Source organism: Elephas maximus, chromosome 15 (assembly GCF_024166365.1).
Source record: "Elephas maximus indicus isolate mEleMax1 chromosome 15, mEleMax1 primary haplotype, whole genome shotgun sequence".
NCBI classification, from domain to species: Eukaryota; Metazoa; Chordata; class Mammalia; order Proboscidea; family Elephantidae; genus Elephas; species Elephas maximus.
This window is the reverse complement of record NC_064833.1, coordinates 3,385,463-3,404,820: the sequence shown is the minus strand read 5'-3', so window position 1 is coordinate 3,404,820 and position 19,358 is coordinate 3,385,463. Positions and strand designations below refer to the sequence as shown.

Genomic DNA, 19,358 nt, shown 5'->3' with positions numbered 1-19,358 from the left:
AAACTGGGGCTGTGGCAAGTCACGCAGTCACATTTAATCATCACAAGCACACCTCAAGGGTGAGTGTTGATTATCCTACTTAGCAGAAGAGGAAACTGAGGCTCAGCGGAGCCATGTGACTCCCTCAAGTTTGGAGAAGCTGGCAGGGCACTGACGTTTCCTTACTGATTCGGTGGCCCCAAGGGCAGCCCTCCGCCATGGTCCCTGATGGCTAGAAGCAGGATTGGTGACTGGTACCTGGCCCACTCCTCTCAAGTCCATTCCTCCAGCCCTAATCCCCTCAGGGACCCCATCAGGAGCCTCCACCCTGTATTTTTCCCTGGCTTAGGGTGCTGTTGGGGACCCCAGGCCAGCGAGGTCCCCTCTCTGCCCAGGAAGTGGTGGGGCTACTGAGGAAGCAGGAGGGATGAAGAGCCTGGGGCTGGTTTATAAACACACCCAGTACTTTTTCCATTTAAGTCCTAGGGGTTAGCTGAAGACCAAGGATTTAACAAAGTGTGTGTGTGGGGGGGAACCGGTTTCCCCCACAGGGTGGGTGGGCGCCTCAAATGGGAGGCATTTGCTCCAGGTGTGGTAGCCCAGCCCCAGAGAGGCGGGGTGTGGCGCGTCTCCTGGGGCCCCCTGATGCCGTGACTCGGGGCACCTGCGTCTGGGTGCTAGGCTGAAGCCGAGGGCCCCGATCTGCCCAGGCGTCTCTGAACTCAGCACCACCGCCTCAAGGGAATGCCCAGCTGGGATGGGGGCTGGGAACCATCTGAGAGAACCCCCTCCTTTTCCAGGTGGCCGTTGCAACCTGGAGGCCACCTCCTCCCACTCCATGAGGCCCCCCTGAAGTCCCCACCCACTCTCCGTCCCAGCACCAGGCGGCGCATTGCAGAGAGGGGTCTGCTCCTACCCAGTTGTGCCCCCAGGCTGAGGCTCCCTGGGGGCCGCCCTCGTCTGCTGAGTACTGGGAAGTGGAGGGTCGCAGGCAGACCAAGAGGGGCGGGGGTGGGTGCAGGGCCCCTGAGGGCTCAGCGAGGGGCGTGGGGGGCGCTGGCAGGACGGAATCCAGTCTGGAGGACACGGCTGGATCACCTCTGCTGTTCTGGGGTGGGCGTGAGGGGGACTCCGCCCAGCGTCAGGCTGCCATCGGCAGAGCAGGGGCAGTGAGGGCGAGGGGCCCATCGGAAAGCACCCCAGGAGGGGGAGGGGCCCACCAGGTGAGCAGCCCAGGGTTGATGCTGGGACAGGTGGGTGGTGGACGGGCTGGGCTGAGATCCACACACAGTAGAATCGAGACTTGGGGGGAGGGGAGGTGCGGGAGTGTTAGTCACAGGCCTAGGACAGAATGGGGGAGGGGCTGCCCAGAGCGGGTACGGGTGTCTGACTAGGGAAGCTGGTCGGCTCCGCAGTGGTGTGGAGGTGGGGCAATCCAGAGAGAGGGGTTCTCAGGGGTTTATGCCCTGCTGTACACCGAGGGCAGAAGCAGCCTGCTTGCCCCCCCCGCCCCTCCCCTGACTCTGCACCTGGGCCCACCCCTGCACGTCAGAGGGTCCTGGCTGACACTGCTGACCGGCCCCTCCTCCTAAGCCCAGCGCTTTCCGGGCCGCCCACCATGGGTAAGGGGATGGGGGGATGGAGAGGTTGGGAGTAGGAGGAGGGGGGATGGGACGGCCTTGGCCTCCTCCCTCCTGTGTCTGACAGGTTCAGGAAGACGGGAATTCCAGCTTCTTTTTAGGTGGCACTCCGCGGCCTTAGACCAGCCCATTATGTCCCCAAGCCTCGGTATTCTGCTCTATGAATTGGGCACACAACCCCTTCTGGCACGAGAGACTGGCCCCAGAGGGAGGATGATGTGAGTAGTGGGTGCTGGGAAGCTGGCCCTGTGTGTGTCATCACCGTATCCTTGCCCTCCCCTCTCACTCTGAGGGCCATCACATGGCCTCAAGCCCTTCTTGCCTCCTGGGGGGCCCCATCCAAGCTGGAGGGCCTAAGAAGGCCCCCGCCCCCGCACCCACAGCCCTGGGAATACAGAAGCTTCCTGCAGGAGGTGCCCTTGAGCAGTGGGTGGAGAGGGGCATGTTGGGAGGAGGAGCCGGTGTCGGAAGCAGGGAGACATGGGGGCTGGAAGTTGTGGGCCCTGTGTGGACCAGCTGATAAATCAGAACTGGGGATATCCATCTCCCACAGGACACCCCACTCCCTCCTCAGGCCTCCAGGAAGCTGGGCGGGCGCCGAGCTGACATTTCCTGCTGTTAATGGAGCCTAATCTAAACAGGCTGTAATATTTACCTCCAGACGCCTCCGGCCTCAGAGGGTGCCAGATGGAGAGAGTGATGGGCCCCGTCCGGCCAGCCCCCCTGCCACCTCCGTGCTTCCCTGGCCCGGTGGGAGACCCTGCCATGTGTGAGCTGAGTGCTGGGCAGCAGGAGGCCTGAATTCAAGCCCCTGCTGGGGTAACTCTCAGAGCCTCGGTTTCCTCATCTGTGAAGTGGGGTGAGGTTCAGAAACTGGGACAACCCAGCAGGCAGTTAGTAGGCCCGCAAGGAGTGCCAGTTTTCTCTCCCTTGGCCAGCTGCTCCATCCCCTCCTTCTCCATCCGAGGCATACCTCTGGTGATATGATGTAACGGGGCACTGTGGGCCATTCTGGCTGCCCCATCCACATCTGTGTCCATGTTCTGTTCCCCGGCAGATGGAGTTGGGACCAGGAAGAGGGCAAGGACCATCATGCTGGGCTGTGCCGTTCCTCCAGCCACTGTGCCCACGAGTCCGTCACTGAACCTCTCCGTCCCGTGCCCGATAGAGCAGGGCTGGGCTCGAGGTCCCTAGACCTGCCCCACCAGGAACCCACTGCCACAGCCTTCCTGGGCAGCTCCCACCCATCTGCAGAAGGGAGGGGACATGGAGACCCCCCACCTGGCTCAGGGTCCCCCACCTGACCGCTGCTGGACAGCCAGGGAGCTCAGTTATGGGCAAGAAGGGAATAAACAGCTTTAATTCAGGGCAAAGACTTCTCGTCAGGAGAGTGTTTACATCGGATATAAATACACACGCCAGCTCACGTCACTCTGCTTCTTGACAATCCAGGAAGGGGGCTATGGGGAGGGGGGACGTAGAGACCTAGCAGCCTGGCTTCTGTGAGACCAAGGACAACTCTGGTCTGGTCTGGTCTCCAGAGGCTCCTAGGCCTGGGTCCCCACCAGAGTGAGTCAGCCATCAGGAGGAGGGAGCAAGGGTTGGAGGAAGTCGATGGAGCCCTGCCTGCTCTGGGGGCCCGGACAAGGTCATGGGTTGAACAGTTCCCCAGCCCTCTGCTCTCCCGCTGCAAGGCTAGGAGAGAAGTCGGGTTCAGGGAGACTGAGTCTGGCCTAGCACAGGCACTGTGTGTTCGCCTTCTGGCCCCCAAAGCCCAGGCCTCAGTCCCAGAAGACAGGTGGCCAGCCCCGCCAAGCACGAATGGTGGCCTTGGCCTTCAAGTGTCCTTTGCTTGATCATCTGAGAAAGCGTCGAGGCCCCAGGGAGCCAACAATGACCTGTGGATTTTCAGACGTGGTGACAAAGGGCTTGAGTCCCAGTTCTGCTCCTGGGGTTCTCATCTCCATAACTGGTTGTCATGGGGGCTGGTGCACTAATGGGTGTGAACGAAGGCTACACAGGCAGTGCTTATGTCTCCACCCACCTTAGAGACCCCTCCTCCAGGAGGAACGGATTGTTCCAGAAAAATTGCAAACCCTCCACCTCCAAGTCAGGGTAGTCAGCTATTATCAGCCATTCACTCCTTAGTGTGGATTGCAGTGAGAACCAGGGCTGGAAGCAGGATGGGAGAGCTTGGATGAGGTCATGGGAAGGGCCAGTGGTGAACGGGACATTGGGGGCATGTGCTGTGAAAGCAGGGGCTGTGGAATTGAGAGTGTAGAGGGGTGGGGCTGGTGCAGGCCCTCACTGGCCCCCAGAGAGGCCAAACTTGGTCCCATCTTTGCTACACTGTTGCCCCTGCCTGAGGGTCCCTCCCACTGCCCTCTGCCTCCATAGTAATGGCCCAGAGAGATGGTCCCCAGGGTACAGCCAGGGAATCAAGGCTCAGAGGGGGAGCTGGTGGGTGGTCTTAGGGGCTCCGAGGGGACGGTCCCCCTGGGATGGAGCAAGAGAACCCAGAGTCCTTAACAAATGGAGCCCAGGGTCTCTGACTGGATGACTTGTGAGTGTGGGTGCAGGGGGTCCCCACATGAGCTCAAGTAGTTTAGGAGCTGCTGGGCACCATGACCCTGTGTTATGGATTGAACTGCGTCCCCCAAAAATGTGTGTTAACTTGGCTAGGCCATGATTCCTGGTATTGTGTGGTTGTCCACCATTTTGTCATCTGATGTGATTTTCCTATGCGTTGTAAATCCTACCTGTATGATGCTAATGAGGCAGGATTAGAGGCAGTTATGTTAATGAGGCAGCACTCAATCTACAAGATTAGGCTGTGTTTTAAATCAGCCTCTTCTGAGCTATAAAAGAGAGAAGTGAGCAGAGAGATGTGGGGACCTCATACCACCAAGAAACAAGAGCCAGGAGAGCAGTGTGTCCTTTGGACCTAGGGTCCCTGTGCTGAGAAGCTCCTAGACTAGGGGACGATTGATGACAAGGACCTTCCACCACAGCTGACAGAGAAAGTCTTCCCCTGGAGCTGGTGCCCTGAAGTCAGATTTCTAGTCTGCTAGACTGTGAGAGAATAAATTTGTGTGTTAAAACCATCCGCTTGTGATATTTCTGTTATAGCAGCACTAGATAACTAAGACACCCTAGGAGAGAGAGCGCAGAGGGGGCTGGGGCTGAATCTCTGCCACCGACCCTCTGACACTGACCCTCTGGCCTGCTTTGGTTTGGACCTGTGCCTGCCTGGGTGCCAGCTGGCAGCCCTTGGAAAGAGGAAGTTCTGTGGTATCTCCTTGCCTGAAAACCCAGCCTCATACCCCTTTACGGCCCAGTATTGGCCTGCTGTGACAGTCTCTGGACAGCCAGCCCCATGCCCTGGCTCCCTCCACCCTCAGAGTCAGCCAGGCTCCTCCTCTGGTGGGCCTGTGGATCTGGGAGGAGTACTGCCCCTTCCCAGTGGGGGCAGGGTGGTTTCAGTGCCGGCACACAGTAGTCCTCAGTAGTGGCAGGTCCCACCCTTCTCTCCTAGAGGAGGGGCTGGTGGGAACCTGGCACTGGAGGGGCAGGGGAGGAGGCACAGAGGGGAGATGCTGGTTGTGGGGGCCCCTGGGCCTGGCACCCAGTAAGGACCAGGAATGTCGGTGGCTGTGATGATGATGAGGAAGCCAACTGCCTCTCAGAAGTCCCAGCTCCCCCACCAGCTTGTTGTGCGGCCGTGAGCCCGCATTTGATCCTTCTGGACTCCAGGCCCTCCCAGTCGGGAGGCCTGGAGCCGACATCCCTCAACCCTGCACTCCCCACAAGGTCCTGGAGTCAGAGACTCCAGCTCCAGCGTTCCCTCTCCTTCTGGGCCATGGGGCCCCAGTTGGGGGTGGTGAAGACAGTACTGGCCTTGAGTGCTAGGGTACTCACACTGTGTCCTGCAGCAAGGCCTTTTCCCTCTCTGAGCCTCGGTTTCCTCATCTGTAAAATGGGGACCTAACTGGATGTCCTGCCTCCCAGGCTGACCTCTCTCCAGCACTCTGCACCTTGGGGGACAGAATACTCTTCCTAGAGCCAATATGGGGGGTTCTGGTCTGCCTCCTCCTCCTCCTGCGGCCTCCTGCTCCCATCCAGGTCACCCCAGACACGTAGGACACTTCTCTGTAACAAAGGGCAAATCTGTGGCCCAGATTCCAGGTCCTCAAGATCATCCTGTCTGCTTCAGAGGTTGTGGCCAAGTCCAAGTGTGGAGCTTGGTGGCTGGAGATGCCCTGCCCCAGTGCCCAGAGCTCCTCCTCCATCACAGACCCCTCCCCGTGCACAAGTCTTGAAAGGGTTCATGGGAGCTCAGATCTTGACAGAGGGCACGTGGGAAGCAGTCCTGGAGTCCAGCTTGGAGGAAGTGATCAGCGGCCCAAGCCAGAGAAATACCTCCTCCCCAGAGAGGGCAGGGAGAAATGTGATGAGTCAGCAAGAGCAGCTGCTCAGTGTCCCGGGCTGCCCCTGGAGAGGGGCGGGGCAAAGGGCTTGTGTCCAGGGAGATGGTGGTCCTGGGGTGGGAGGCCCAGTTTCCAGTCACTGCATGTCCTTGTTCTTGGTCTTCACATCTGTAGGACGAGGCACAAGCCCTGCCACGCCCCCAGGGCAGCAGGCAGGGTCTGCGGAGATGGCCCCTGGAGTAGGAGCTGTGGGGAGATTTAAGCGGTATCCACACGGGAGGCACGGACAGGGGCTTCAGAGGAGATGGAGCTGGATCTGATTCTGGCTCTGCCATCACCCAGCATGGCACCTACAAGTTCCTCTCAACCCCCCAGCACCGTGAGATGGTGAAACAGACCCTCTGTTGTGGCTGAAGTGTCAACCGAGATGTCACAGCACTTGCTCACAGCAAAGCACCCCATGAACGTCATACTGTCTTGTGGTGAGGCAGGGGTCCTAGAGAGGCATGATCCCCTCCCTTCCAATCACGTAACACGGGCTTCTCCTGCCATTTCCCCTCTGTTCTTCCTCTTCCATGTCCATGCGTATATGGACTTCCTCAGGTTTTTTAGCCCTCCTGGGAATCCCCCCTACCTGAACAATCTCTGTCTCTCTTTCTGGGGAACCCCTTCTGGGGGCAAAATGGTCCCAGCAAGAAGCAGCTCCTGGCATCCCTCTGAGTGTTCAGTGGACACAGTATACCCCAGGGATGGCAAATAATTGGCACTCGGTCCACTACAACCCATCTGAAGCCCATGGCAGACATTGCTAATCGATGACAGCACAGGGGCCTTAGGATCTTTCTCAATGCATGGCCCTGGGCAGCAATCACAGTCGATCAGGATAAACCTGATTTGCCACCCCTGGCACAGCGGATGACCTAGCATGAGGAGGGTACTCTGAGCCACAGCCCAGTCCAGTCCTGACCCTTGACCCCCTTCCAGAGCCTGGCTGACTAAGCCTCAGGCCCGTTAGCCAGGGCTTGTGTGAGGGTGGGCAGGCCCTTGGCGCTTTTGTGCATGATGACTGTGTCGCTGATGCCGGGCTCGTACTCCACTCCACGCCGGTGGAAGAGGCTGCGGACGGTGGCCTGGAAGCCACTGGTGACGAAGCAGTAGACAATAGGGTCCATGCAGCTGTTAAGGCTACTGAGGGTCACGGCCACATGGTAGGCCACCAGGCTGGTGTGGTGCGGCAGGTCGGGCCACAGCGCCACGACCACCTGGCGGGCGTGGAAGGGTGTGAAGCAGACGAGGAAGATGGCTAGCACGGTGAGCAGGAGCTGTACGGCGCGCACCCGGCGCTGACGTCCCTGGCGCAGCAGGCCTGGTCTCGACAGCGCGCACACCATGCGGCCTGTGAACACGCTGATGACCAGCAGCGGCAGGAGGAACTCCAGCACGGTCAGCGCTAAGACACGGCAGCAGGGTGCCCCTCCAGCCTCTACGCTGAGCACCGACAGCGTCACAGCGCCAGCCGCCAGCCACACCAAGGCGCACACGACCCTGGCACAGGCGGGCTGGCGCCAGCGGCGGGAGCCATCAGGCCGCACGATGGCCAGGTAGCGGTCCACGCAGATGCAGGTGAGGAAGAGGATGGAACAGTGCATGTTGAGGAAGTAGCCGAAGACGTGCGGGAAGGCGCAGCGCAGGCAGCCGCGGGTGCCGTAGAAGACGGCAAAGCGTGTGGGCAGTGACAGGCCCACCAGCAGGTCGGTCACCACCAGGTTGATGGTGTACATGACTGACGGCGTCTTGGCCTGGGTGCGGCAGCAGAAAACATACAGTGCTAGCCCGTTGAGCACCAGCCCCACCAGGAAGATGGCACCGTGCACCGCCATCAGCGCCAGCCACAGGCCTGGGAAGCCCACGTGCAGCTCCTCGTCCAGCCGGGCAAACAGGTGGAACAGGGGCATATCTGGCACACTGCTGTTGGTCCTTGGTGTGGGGCGGGCTGTGGCATTGGGGGCCACCGTGGCCGAGGGCCCTGCCAGAGACGCGGACGGCATGATGGTGGCTGGGCCTGGAAGGAAGGAGATGGGTTACCCAAGGCTCTGGCTGGGTGTTTGGGGCCCTGCCTGGAGGCCCAGGTCCTGACCAGCTCGCCTGCCCACTGCACACCCCACATTTCCTGCCCCATGCCTTTGCCCAGGCTGGTCCTGGGGCCTTGGTTGTCCACCCAGACCCAGCTTAGAGCACGGCGGAGGCATAGGCACTTGGTGTCAGCACGGCTTAGGTGCCAACCCTGGCACTCACCAGCCTGCATCTTTGGCAAAATGCTACATTTAGGGCTGGGTTCCTAAGCTGCAAGGAGGAAAGAACTTTTGTGGGGACCGAGAGAGAAAGGAAGGTGACGGGCTGTGGTGCAGGGTAGACCACCAGCTTCCATGTAGGGTATGAGGTCCTGGCTCCGTATCGAATCCTGGCTCCTCTGCTTGCTGGCTGTGCATCCTTGGCAGCCACTTAATCTCTCTGTGCCTTGCTTCCTAAACTGGATAGTTGGGATCCTAGAGCTGCTGGGAGGATGAACTCACCTAATCCTGGCAAAGGGCCCCGTCCACTTGGAGCTTGGAACACGGTGGGAACCTCTGAGATGCTTGCCCCACATGCTGCACCAGGTCTATTCTCACGGCCCCCATCCTCCAGGCCACCCATCTGTTCTCGCCTCCTCCAGGCTGGCAGAGGGGCCACGCTCCAAACAAGGGCCCAGGGATGGAGGGCTGGGAGCCAGCCCCAGCGGGCACCTCAGGGGCTTCTCACCAGTTCCTTTCTAGCCCCAAGCGGGGGCTCGCTTGTTATCACCCGGCCCACAGAGGCTGCCAAGGCCACATGGGGTAGCTGGCTGGGGCCTGCACTGAAGTCAGGGCTGGCTGCAGATGACCCACCACCCACCGGGTGCAAGTAAAATAAACACTGTGCTTCCCTCATCCCAGGGGGAGGGGGAGAGGCGGGTGGGGGCTGGGCTGGGAGGACAAGGGGGCAGGTGGGGGGCTGGGCTGGGGCTGCCCCCTCTGTTTATGTTCCTGCCTACTGGTGTTTAACTCAGCAGTGATTTATCCCTCTATTTATATATGAAGGGTTAACAGGACCCCACCCACCACCCCAGCCGGGGCTGATCCTCCAAATAAGGACATTTCTGGCTTTTTCAGGAGAAAGGAGAGGCCTTTGGGGAGAGGCAGGGGGGAGGGGTGGGCAAGTAGGACCTTCAGGGCACAGTGACCCCTCCCCACCTGGAGAGGAAGGAAGCCCCCTGCCCACTAACTTGCCCTCCTGGTGGCCAAATGCTGTGATTGGGGTGGACAGTGCCGCTCTGTGCCAACCGCTACCCAGCTTGGGTAAGAGGCTCTTGTGGGCAGCCCCCACCCCAGTGACAATGAGACTCTGAGCTCTGCCTCTCAGGGGGTTGGGGACCCATGTCCAGCCTGGCCGGGGTGGGCACAGCAGAGGGACCGTCGCTCACCAAGGGCGGGAGATGCTCTCACAGGGCAGACGACCGGCTCCGTTCTCAGGCTGAGAGAGGTTGCCGGCAGGGCCCCCTTCCTTCTGGGACCCGTACCCTGGTTATCTGCCCCAGGTGGCTGCTGGGAGGACCCACTGATCACAGGTCCTCGGGCCGGCTCTCTGGGGGGCTTCCCTGCTCCCTGGCGCCCCCACACCCACCCCCATCCTCCTGCAGCACCTGGGAGAAGGAGCAGGATGGAGCCCTGGGGACATTTTCTGGGCCTTGGTTTCCCATTGGTCTCAGTGGCCTGAGCTCTGCTAATTCCTCATCTGTTCCTTCCGATGTTCCCCCTCCGCATCCCTGAATCTGTTTTCGTCAAGGGTATGCTCATCTGGTAGGCACCTTGGCCCCTCAGCAGTGACCGCCACCCACCCTGTGCTGTCAGTGACGCACGGCCCTGCCTGCCGTCCCTCTCACCTCCACCGTGGCTTGCTCCTCTGTCCCAGCCTCTGAGTGTCCAGCCCCAAGGCCTGTCCTCTGCCCCTCCTCCCACTGTCTACACTTACAGCCCCCACCCCCAGCCTGCTGGCCAGGCTGGGCCTTGGTGTATGCGCCCACAGGAGGGTGGGCTCAGGCCATGTGGTCACCTCTGGCACCTCTGGCGAGGCTGAGGGAGCATTTGAACAACAGCTGTAATGATGCCACCACACAGTTGTACTCTGACACGCATGGGGCTGCCATGAGTTGGAGCTGGCTCGAGGGCAGCCGGTAGCTTAATGAAACTACAGAACCTTCTTCCTGCCTGTCTCCCCATTTCCGGAGTTGGTCCCTGTGGAGAGGAGGGTGTGACGCCATTATGACTCCCTCCTTCTCCTTCCCCCAGCTGCAGATGAGGAAACTGAGGCTCCAGGAGGGAATTGAACTTGGTCCTTCTGAGGCAAGGGCAGGTGGGCACCCAGGCCCCCTCCCACCGGGGGTGGGCATGGCAGTACCCCCTCCCTGCCGTATGTGCCCTCCCTCCTCATTCGGCCTCTAAATATAGCCTGGAATGAGGGGAAAGTGGCGATGGTCTGGGGAGGAGGATGTTCTGCTCCCCGGTGGGGACAGCATGGCCTGGCCCTCAGGGCCCCAGGCTATGAGCCAGTAGCGGTCACAGCGACCTGGGTTCAAGACTGAGAGGGGAGGCACAGCCCTGTCCTGAGGCCAGTTTCGCCAGGCCAGGCCTGTGTCTGGGCAAAACGGACCTGTCCCTTTTCTGGCAGACACCCTGGGCCCTGGCTGAGGCAGAGTGGACCCTGTGGCCTGGAGCCAGATGGCTGGAGCCAGTGGGCAGGGGCCAGTACCATGTTCTTCTAGTGCCCAGTGTGGTACTGGGGCTGGGGCCCAGAAATTGTTCCGGGCAGCCATCCCAGGCTGGGAGGCCTCCACGTAGCAGCACTGTCCGCAGGCCCAGAGCCTGGTTCCACCTGCCCACAAGTGGGCACTTCCCTGGGGTGGGTGCCAGGGGCAGAACAGAGGGACACAGGACTGCTCTCAGGGGCACAGTGCACATAGACACTCAGCGGGAGCGGGGGGCACTGGGGGCTGGAGTATAGCCATTCAAAGCCTGGCTTTATCTCTGAACAGACCCTGTGACCTTCAAGTCTGTCAGCCTCAGCTTCCCCAGCTGTAAAACGGGCAAAATTAGAATCTGCCTTTGAGGGTTGTGTGGATGCCTTGTCAAGCACACAGTAGGTGCTTGAACAATGGGAAGTTTTATTAAACAGGACAAGCAAGCTCCAGGCTGAGGGCATAGAGGATGATGGGGGTTGGGGGGGCCATGAGTTCTGCCTGGGGGCCTCCAAGGGGGACATGGCACTGGAAGGGCCTCAGAAGGATCTAGATGCGAGGCGGCATGGGGGTCAGGTCCCCGTGGTCGAGGACACAGTGGAGCAAAGGCGAGGAGTAAGAAGGGAGGACCACTTCATAGAACTGTGGGAGGGGTGGAAAGGGGCCCTGGGCCAGGCCTGCAGGTGGACTCTGCTCAGCCCCCACCCAAGGAGGAACCCTGGACCTGGGTGAGACTGAACAGCTGTGTGGGAGGGGAGGAGGGGGAGACCCCAGAGCTAAGCACCCCCACCAGCTGTCTTTCTCTCCCACCTTGGTTTCTGTCTGTGGGGAACTCAAGTTTGTCTCTGCATCTCTCCCCGCCCCCCAGCCTGTCTCAGAGGATATGAAGTGTCACAGAAGGAAGGGTCAGGATTCCTCCACCCTGCCCAGGCCCTCCTGAGGCCTTGTCGTCCCCATCTATACAATGGGCAGGTGACTCTGAGGTCTCCAAGGACTAGAACACACCTGTGCCTCTTTGGAGAGCTTTGGCTGCATGGAGGCCCCTGCATGAGTCTCTGACCTTCAGGCACAAATCTTCAGGACCTGTCCAGGGACCTTTCAGGGAGTGGGGCAGAGGGACACAGTGGGGACGAGACCCAGGCCCAATGCTTCCCAGGATAGGGGGCCTTTTCCAGACCCCCAGGCAGGATGGTCCGGCCTCCCTGCATCATTTGTGGATCAAGTCCTCCTGTGGCTTAGCCCTGCTCAGTCCGCTAGCCTCGGGCTTTGGGCTCCTGTAACACGAAATGTCTGCTCCCTTCTCCCTGCCTCTGCTGACACACACAGTGATTGGCTGTAGGTGGCCTTATAACCCTAGCCAATCCCCAGCAGCCCTGGGACTTTTGCTGGCAGCTTTTTCTCCCCTGGGGTAGCCAAGCCAGTCAGATACAAGTCTCAAGGTCCTGATGGTCATATTCCTCAGGAAAAAATCAGCTGAGAGGGAAGCAGAGTAAAGAGGCATAAAGAGGAGAAACCCAGCCTGAGGGTATGGTTCAAACACCTGGATCCAGCCCTGCCTGAAGCAGATATCTGCAATATATTAATATTATATATATCTATACATGGGGCCCTGGTGGTACAGTGGTTAAGCATTTGGCTGCTAACCTAAAGGTCTGCAGTTCAAATCTACCAGGTGCTCCTTGGAAACCTATGGGGCAGTTCTACTCTGTCCTATAGGCCGTTATGCAACGGAATCGACTCGCCAGCAACCAGTTTGGTTTTTTGGTTTTTGTCTATATATATGGCTATATATGTTTAGTTATATGAAGTCATTATCTCCCCCTTTAGCTTAAGTCACTATGAGTTGAGTTCTGTCACTTGTGACTAAAATACTCATTACTGTTCTTATCCATCTGCCAGCTCTTCTCAGTTCTGGTGCTTCTTCCTTCAGAAAGCCCTTCCTGATTGCCTCAAGTGGCTGTCACAGCACCCATGGCTCTGTCATTTGTCTGGCAATGTGCAAGGTGTCCCCAGTGGCCTGTGAATTCCTGGACAGTAGGGGCCTGCATAGTAACGTTCGATAAATGTTGAGTGAGTGAACAAATGTGTGAAAGCTCAGCTTGCACTCCTCCGAGGATGGGGTGCTCCCTATCTATCAGGTTAGCCAACTGCATTGCAGAACTGTTCTGAAGATAAGGAGAGCCCTTTATGTCGGCACCTAGATTGGCTACCTTTTACCCTGGCCCTTGGCTCCTGGCCTCTCTAACTAGCTTGGGACCTGACTGTCTCCCCTGCTCCCTCCCCATGGGGCCATGAGGTGAGGGGGAAGGAGAGAAAGATGTCAGGATCCCTCTTATGACCTGTGGGAAGGGAGGGTGTGAACTGTACTTTATGGATGAGAACGAAGTGACCGGGAGGCTCCATACCCAGTAGGTCGCCCTGCTGGGCCCTGGGGCTTGTCCTTGGCTGAACTTCCCTGCCAGGTAGCCACCCATGGGGCCTCTTCCCAGGGTTCGGGCTTCCTACACCCAGCCCTTCCATTTTCCAGGAAAGGAAACAGAACCAGGGAGGGAAGGGGACAGCCAGCGGTCCCACACCAAGCAGGGGCAGGTCCAGTTCATACCCACGCCCAACTCCCAAGTGCCATAGTCCATAGTAGGGGTGGGGGTGGAGTGGAGCTGGGGGCCACTGGTGAAGAGCCCTGCCCACCATCCCCTAGTCATTGCCACAGTTCCTCTATAGGCCCTGTTGGGTGCTGGGGACCTCAGCCCTGCCATCAGGGTCTCTGGGAGGGGCAGGTGGGCCCCTGATTGAAGAGGGCCAGGCACAGTGACAGAGAGAAGCACTGGGCTGTGGGCACCCAGGGAGGGAGCCAGCAACTGTCTGGGAGGCAGACGGAAGGCTTCCTGGAGGAGGTGACATGGGGTTGGCAAGTGCAGAAGCCTGGGGTGAATAGGTAGGGTGGCCGAGGGCAGGAGCTGCCTTGAAGGGTCTCGAACACTGCACCAGGAACCTGGGCCAAATCCAGGTCACCAGGAGAGGAGGCTTCTGGCCAGAGGTGACCTGTTCAGCCTCCCTCCCAGGCTCCTGGCTCATTGCCCCACCAACAGTGAGCGAGGGCTTGTGACTCTGGTGGAGCCCTCGCCCACCTGGCCTCGGTCTGTGAGGTGGGATGGCCACATTAGTGCCCCGCAGGGAATTCCGAGCCTTAGCCGAGACCAGGCTGGTGAGCAGGCGCACAGCAAGGGCACACTGCATGGGGAGGAGGTATTCCCCTACCCCTGCCCCTCCTGGTGGGCAGATCCCTGGGAGTGTCCATGTTCGCAGGAGATTATGCTCTGGTTCCTACATATCTCTCCCCACCACCTCTAGCCCCCACCCAGCTGCCGCCTGCAGTCAGCCTTCAGAGCAAGAGCTGCAGGGGCTTCAGGGGGGGCTGCAGGGGGCTGCAGGGGGTTGTAGGGGGCTTCGGGGAGCTGCAGAGGGCTATAGGGGGCTTCGGGGGGCCGTGAGGCTCTGTGGGGGTTGTGGGGGGCTGCGGGTGGTTGCCAGGGGCTGCGAGGGGCTGTGGGGGGCTGCGGGGGGCTCTAGATGCTGTAGCAGAAGGAACTGCCAGCAGCCCCTCAGTACCCCATGCAGTCCCTGGCCTCCAGACCTTTGCCCAAGCTGCTCCCTCCTCCTGGTTCCCACTCCCTCCCTTCCTCCCTTTCCTGCATCCTTCTTTGATGACTTTACCAGGTGCCACCTCCTCCAGGAAGTCTGCTGGGACCTCCCTAGGCTCTCTTGGAGCCTCTCCGTGGTGCTTCCTCCACCAGGACTCATCCCAGGGCGCTGCTGCACCCAGTACCGCCTGCCTCCCCGTCCCCGTTAGACTGTGCACATATACTTGAGGCAGTGCTGTAGGGGTGCAGGGGGAGGGGGGAGACCCCACCTGTGCCTCCAGCACAGCACAGCCCAGCACAGGCGGCACCATCTTTCTCTGGTTGGATGAATGCCTGAGGAGCTCCTGTAGGGTGCAGAGCAGGGCCCTGTGTCTCACCTGGCATTCAGTACTCGCCTCCCAGTCCAGCCCCTCCCCAGCCCACCCAGAGTTCTTACGCAGCCCTGGAATTGGCTCCTACACTCTGACCTCCTTGCCTGCTTTGGTCCCCAGCTCCACCCTCACTTCTCAGCAGTCTTCCCAGCCAAGCAGGTAGACACCTCCTCCAGGAAACCCATCCCAGTTGCCCTGACTGCTGGGTCCATGCTCGTCTCCTCTCCCATCACCACCTTTGTGCTCATCAGTTATCTTCAAAACCCAGCTCTGGTTAGAGCACAGCTGCACCCCCCTCCCCCCGGCCTCCTGAGAGAACCTAAGCCAGTCGTTCCGTCACTGAGAGCTTCAGGTCCCTCACCCGTACACACGCTGCAAGTCGTATTTGTTGAATGAATGAACGGAATTGGGCAGAGCGGCAGGAGGTGTTGGGTGGGTGAGTAAGAAGCACCTGTGGACACCCACACAGGCAGGGCACACAGAAGGTGCACAGTAAGAGCGCTGGATGCTCTTGGTTCCCCACCTGAACAAAAGCGCTGCCTAGAGCAGCCTCTTCAGGTATGGGGAGGGGCCCAGGTGACGTAGGCACTCAGCGCGGGACTTACCAGAGCCTTGGTAAGGTTCATGAGCCCAGGACTCCCAGGTGGAGGAATGAGCGTGCTCCCCCGAGCTATCCCCCCGGCCCAACCTCCTGGGGCTGGTACCCTGTGGAACACACTTTGGGAAACTCTGGCCTAGGCGGAAGCAGCTGCCGGTGGATCTGAAAGAACCTCACATCCTGGGACTCAGTGGCTTTAATGGTGGAAACCCAGGCAGAAGGGAGAGAAGGCAGTCTACAACTGCTGGGGTGCTGGGAGCCTCTCACAGGCTCCCAGCCTTGGGGGTGGGTCACATCTCTGCCCCCCTCTCTGTCCAGCTGATGCCACACCAAGTCCCCATGCCCAGGCACTGATGGGGGCTGCACCTCACTCCCTGCACCCCCTCCCAGTTCGCTGGGTCCTTGCTGTGTGTCCAGCAACAGGAGGACAAGGGCCTGGAGCCTCCTAATGGTTCAACCTGCTCAAGGACCTGGAAGCAGGGATCCCTCCTTGGCAAGTGGGGCAAGCACCCCACCATCTCTGACGGTTCTCTTGGGGCTGCCTGGCCACCTGCTTGCCTCCCACCAGACCATCCCACTGGACCATCCCTCTGCATGCGAGCAAAGTGGCCGGGCCCAGGCCACAGACCATGTGACTTAGGGTGGCTGCAGAGCCCACCTGGGGGTCTGGCCGAGACCCCTTCATACTGCCCAGGAGGGGAAGGTGTGGAGAAGGGTCCCAGCCTTTCCTTAGCTGGGAGCTCTGAGTACCTAGATTTGACAGATGAGGACATGGAAACCCAGAGAGATGAGGGACAAGCCCAGGGTCACACAGCAGGGAATTGGTGGAGCTGAGAGTTGAACCCAGGCCCACCTGGTTTCAAAGCCCAGGTGGGAACCTCGAACTCGCCCAGGCCCAGTAGGGTGGAGCAGGTGTGGGGGTGGGGATCATCAGGAGAAGGGCCTGGTGCCCTGCACAGAGGGCCTGGACGTGGCATCTGTGGACCCGGAGGGAGTTTGTGTCCTCATGAGCATCTGTGTGTACCCGAGCTGTGTTCCCAGCGCCTGACCCTTCCAGCCTTCCAAGGCCCAAATAGCCATTATTGGGGAACTGTCTGCCTGTTTATTTGTACGATTATTCTTGGTTCTGTGTATCTGCTTCAGAATGCCACCGCTGTTTTTGGCTGATCCTAGCCTGTGCCCAGTCCACAGGGCAGCTGGGCCCTTACTGAGTCCTCCAAGGGAGGCCAGACTGCCTGGCCACACGGCAGGTCGCCTCCTGGCAGGCCTTTGCCTGCCTGTCTGTGCTTTGTGAGAGGGGTCCCTCACAGGTGTGGGAAAGGGCAATGGAGCCTGGGAGGCTCTTCACACCTGACTCCGCCTCAAGTTCCACCACCTGAATGTCTCCTTAGCTGAGACTTCGACTCTGATGGAAGCGAAGGTGTCTCTGGGTGGGACAGCCTTCCTGCCTTCCCTCTCCCTGGTCTCTCGCCCTGGGCATGCCTGCCCTGTGCCTCCACCAGCCCAGCCCCTGCCTGGGCTCTCAGGCTGCCCACAAAGCTTTAGCCTGGCACTCTCGGCTCTGGCTCATGCAGTGCTCTCTGCCTGGCACCTGAGTCACCTGGGAAAGTCTCCGCCCACCTCACAGTCTGCGCCCCACGCAGCTCCCCTGAGCCCTGCCACCCCAGGCACACTCCACGGGGCAAGGGGGGAGCTATAATCACCACGATTCATGGGGAGCCTGCAGAGATGGTCCTCACAGGGCCTTGTTCCCTCCTCCCAGCACACCTAAAGGCGGGTGCTGCTGGCCCTGTGTCACCTGGGAGGAAGCTGAGGTGCAGGGAGATTAAGTCACATCTAAGGTTGGCACTTTGCCCTGGGGACCCTCCTGCCTGTGTCACTGTCTGTCACCCAGGGTCTGTGCAGCCTGTCTGTCTCCTCCTGCCATACCTGCGAGCAAGCTGATCACACCCTGCTGTGCTGAGGGCAGTGGGGCCCAGGGGTCGAGCAGCTTGTCCCAGGCCACACAGCCCAGCAGCTCAGCAAGGAGTAGTGACCCGTTCACAGACACACAGCCTGCAGCCCCTGGAGAGGAGGTGGGAGCCCCTGTGTGACCCTCTGGTTGGGAGTGACCAGACATTGGGGAAAACAGGGGGCAGGTCTAGCTGCCTGCCTGTCACCCCTTCTGCCCCAGTCCTGCCCAAGGCCGCCAGCTGCTCTGTGTCTGCCCAGCCGCGAGCCTGGCCACCAGCCAGTTCCCAACCACCACCCCCTGGGGACCCTGCTCCCGCTGCCTTCTCACAGGGCCATACCTCCCCCCCGCCAACTGCCCAGTCAGGGGAGGCGAGGGCTGGGTGAGACGGCCCACCCTGGGCCTCAGTTTCACCACCACTATAATGGTGGGGGGGAAGGGAGGGCTAGTGCCGAGGGCCTGAGCTGTGGATGGCTGGACAGGCCTGTACAGAGCAAGTCTCCAGCTAGAGCCCGTCCCCGCAGCCCCCCAGCCCTGCCCTGCCCCTGCCCCGCCCCAGCCCCTCCCTGCTCCAGCGGAGACACTGAGCTCAACAAGGCCTCCAGGGCCACCCCACTGCCTTGACAGAGGAGGAAACCGAGGCCCAGTTTTGGGCACTGAGCAGATGCTCCATGAGTTTGTTGAATGAACGACTGAATGAATGAACGGAGGGGGACTGGGGACCCAGCAGGACAGGTGCGGCTCTGGCACGCAAGCTCTGAGGGATCAGGGAGGAATGTCCCCACAAGCTCAGTGCCCGTGAAAGCTCTCCCTACTCCTCCGGTCACCCAGCCTGGCTGCTGGCTTCCCCTGGGGCCTCAGTTTTCTTCTCTGTATAATGGATCCCTGCCTGGCAGGACCTCCAAGCTCCTGTCGACCCTGAGCTTTCGCCTGGGTCTTGGGGGCAGCTTCTTGCCCCTCTCCTGTGGTCTGCCTGGCGGGGAAAGGCTACTTCCCATGACCAGCTCTGGGATGCCATTCCTGGGGGAGATGGAAAGCCTGGGGCCCCGTGGGAGACTCACCGCACCTCGGCCACTGGCTGGAGAGCAGAGCGGGCTCCTGAGCGGGCCAGGACAGCTGCTCACTCTGCACCCTGGCCAGCCGGACAGACTCGGCTTCCTCGGGCCTGACGTCAGCCCCGTGCTCCTCCGGCCAGCGGCTCCTTTTGGGCAAAGACAGTGGGGGCGGGGCAGGGCGGGCTGGGCTCCCTCCCCTCCCCTCCTCTCCACCCCAGAGGAGCCTTCCCCGGCCCTAGGGGAGGGAGCCTATGAGCAAGGGCCAGAGTCCCCACGCCCCCGTGTGACAGAGGAGGAAACTGAGGTACGCAGGGGTGGAGGCCAAGCTGCCTCACCCCGAGCTTGCCCAGGAGAGCATGGGGTCCGCATGTGAACAGTGCTTGCTGGTGCAGCTGGGAAGGGGCAAACGCATGGGGGTGCATGCCCCTTGTGCTGCCCTGCCTGGATGGCCCCCCACAGGCCAGCCCTCATGCTTCCTAGGCTCTGTGCTTAACAAAGGCTCAGGGTCCTTGTGTGCTGTGTGTGCCATGTGTGTGCCCATGTGTGCCCGTGTGTGCATCCGTGTGTGCTGTGTGTGCCGTGTGTGTCCATGTGTGCTGTGTGTGCATCCGTGTGTGCTGCGTGTACACCCATGTGTACTCATGTGCCATGGTCAGGGCCTGCGCATGAGGTGCCTGGGCCTCTGTGCCTTCACATGAGTGACATGAATGTGCCCCTGTGGTGGATGTGGGGGGCTCATGTGTGTTCTTGGGGCCTACGTGTGACCTGGCGTCACCTCCGTCACCTGGTGACAGCTCCCAGAGACGTGTGCACCTGGTACATGGGAAAGACCTGAGTGTGACAGGACCAGGAAGGGGTCTGTCACTGTGAGCCCAGAGGAGCAGTT

The 19,358-nt window shown here is 60.3% G+C and overlaps 1 protein-coding gene across 2 annotated transcripts; it reads right to left on the bottom strand.

Annotated features, from left to right (window-relative positions):
• Positions 1–3,039: 3,039 nt before the first annotated feature.
• GPR20 (G protein-coupled receptor 20) lies at positions 3,040–18,537 on the bottom strand. Of its 2 annotated transcripts, none has more exons than XM_049853878.1 (2): positions 18,484–18,537; positions 3,040–8,108 (listed from the first exon to the last, which is right to left on the bottom strand). In XM_049853878.1, exon 2 carries the CDS (start codon positions 8,092–8,094, stop codon positions 7,042–7,044), a length of 1,053 nt encoding a protein of 350 aa, XP_049709835.1. In that variant the 5' UTR covers positions 8,095–8,108; positions 18,484–18,537; the 3' UTR covers positions 3,040–7,041. The 2 variants fall into 2 exon arrangements, with proteins under 2 accessions (XP_049709835.1, XP_049709836.1); XM_049853879.1 differs by having other exon boundaries at positions 18,479–18,520.
• Positions 18,538–19,358: the final 821 nt, after the last annotated feature.